The sequence below is a fragment of the Anneissia japonica genome, unplaced genomic scaffold (assembly GCF_011630105.1).
Source record: "Anneissia japonica isolate Jap-2015-1 unplaced genomic scaffold, ASM1163010v1 scaffold8878_len57093_cov105, whole genome shotgun sequence".
Lineage (NCBI taxonomy): Eukaryota > Metazoa > Echinodermata > Crinoidea > Comatulida > Comatulidae > Anneissia > Anneissia japonica.
Genome location: NW_022748415.1, coordinates 27,145 through 29,595, shown reverse-complemented (window position 1 = coordinate 29,595; position 2,451 = coordinate 27,145). Strand labels below are relative to the sequence as shown.

Genomic DNA, 2,451 nt, shown 5'->3' with positions numbered 1-2,451 from the left:
ATATATATATATATATATATATATATATATATATATATATATATATACACACACATATATATATATATATATATACATATATATATATATGCGTATATATACATATATATATATACATACATATATATGCATATATACATACATACATATATATTCATATATATGTGTATATACACACATATATATATATGTACACATATTTACAGATATAAATGCATATATATACATATATAAATACATATAACTAAATATATTATAACAACAACAACAACAACAACTTTATTTACATACGGAGAAACTTTTTTTTTCACAGGACTGTTTTGACTTAAATATAAATTATACAAAGTAAAACAAAAGTAAAAATTATTAAAGCAAACGGAGAAATATATACAGTACAATTAAAAGTCAAAAAGAAAAAAAAAGTTGAAATCAAATTACTTGTTAATTTCATTAACATAATACAAATAAGTAAAATGCAAACTCTTAAGTATCGAAATACACGCAAACGTGTTGGCTTCAATTTGAGATGGGCTTCATCTCGAGATTAAGCCCATTGGGCTTCAGTTCGAGGTTTTACGGTACTGTATATACAAAGATACTCTACATGGCAGTATGCTTGACTAATTTACTAATTCCCACTTTTGGTTCCGCTTCTGTGCACCACCAAGGCAGTGAAGCTGACCCAAGTAAGGGAGGTTTAAAACAAGGAATTATTAATGTATTAGTTCCACTATTTTTTTACAGATCGTTATGTTGCACATGGTGAGGCAAGCAGGTGGTGGTGGAAGCAATGAGTTTGTCGATGGCTTTAATGCAGCTAGCCAATTACGAGAACAAGACCCAGAAGCCTTTCACATTCTGACCACTACGAATGTTATGTCAACGTACCTAGTTTCTGAAAATCCATCTTTCTATCGAAGTTTCTGTCCAGTTATTAGGTTTGTAGTTTTGTGGGCTAAATACACACACTATGTTACATTATTAAATGATTATGTTATGATTATGAACCTAAATGTATACATAGGCCTACTGATAATAGCTTGATTAAGATTTGGGTTAGATTGCCTTATCTAAGAAAACCAGGTGAGTTCATTTTACGTAGATGTTTAAATAAGGTAAAGAAACACTTAATTAAAGAGGTAAAATTCATAACTTTATGGCAGTATAAAAATATTTCTCATTTTATATCTACTAAGGATCAAACCCCTAAGGAGTACAGAAGTTCTGTTGTCTATCATTTTAAATGTCCAGGCTGCAATAGTGATTATATTGGTAAGACAGATAGGTGCTTAGTAACTAGACTTAAAGAACATTCTTCACGATCTGATAGTGTTATATTTGATCATGTTAAAAACTGTGAGGCATTCCAATATGTTTTAGGATTACAGGGTATACTTGAAAATGATAATGTCGTCTGTAATGTAAGTAATAAATTAGGTTTAATATTTTGATTATTAATATGCTTTTGATCTTTTGTTTAAATCACTGCTATGTCACCTACTAGAGGTAATGTTTTGATTGGTTAAACACTTTTGGTACTAGTGCATATAAGCTTGCTATTATGGATAATTTTTTCATTACTGATGATGACATAATTAATGTCGAAATATTGAATCCCAACACGATGGCGTGTATTTCAATACTTGGAGTATGTATTATACTTTCTTATCTGAGATTAATCAGTGGACCTTTCGGTATTAACACAAGCGTTCAAAACAATAACAAAGCGTTGTACCGCATGCAGATCATGTGACTGATCAGACGCAAAAAGTGGAAGCTTTGTTGAGCTTTGTCCACACTATAAAATTTCCTTTGACAAAAAAAAAAAAAAAAATAATAATAATAATAATAATAATGCAGTTATTTATAGAGCACTTTTATCAAAGATATCACAGCGCTTTACAAAACAGATAAAAGGTAAAAGTTGTTGAGTATTTAAATATTCAATAGATGACTCTTCAGGTAAGATTTGAACTATCATGTATCATGTGTGCCCTTGGTCATGATAAAATCACTTCATATTTAGGCATGTCGCATGTTTTTGTCAATTAATTTGTCAATTAAAATTTGACTCTGTTGATAGGGCTTCAAACTACATCCAAAAATTATTTATGTCTCAAAATTTTTTACAGCGTAGATGATGACAACCAGATTGTGACTGTTCGTTTCAGCAACCATACCCGTGACCCGGAATTACCGCTGCCAGCTGATAAAGTGAAAGCATTCTACAAAGCTCTGAAAAAATTTCATGAGCTACTAAGCCATCCAAAGAATTCTGAAAAAATTTCATGAGCTACTAAGCCATCCAAAGAATTTGATCGAAATGAAGATGACTTCAGGTCTGGGCAATATAATTATCATACAAATAAATATAAATTGGCAGTGGAATATCTAGGGGTACACGGGGTGCATCCCCCCCCCCTCTAAAAAAAAAACTTCTGCCCCCCCCCA

The 2,451-nt window shown here is 30.9% G+C and overlaps 1 protein-coding gene across 1 annotated transcript in view; it reads left to right on the top strand.

Annotated features, from left to right (window-relative positions):
• LOC117120894 (gamma-butyrobetaine dioxygenase-like) overlaps positions 1–2,292 on the top strand; it is a 22,596-nt gene extending 20,304 nt beyond the window's left edge. Inside the window, exons 4-5 of the mRNA XM_033265991.1 lie at positions 745–938; positions 2,133–2,292. Coding sequence (XP_033121882.1) covers positions 745–938; positions 2,133–2,292 — 354 coding nt within the window. The remainder of the gene's footprint in view (positions 1–744; positions 939–2,132) is intronic.
• Positions 2,293–2,451: the final 159 nt, after the last annotated feature.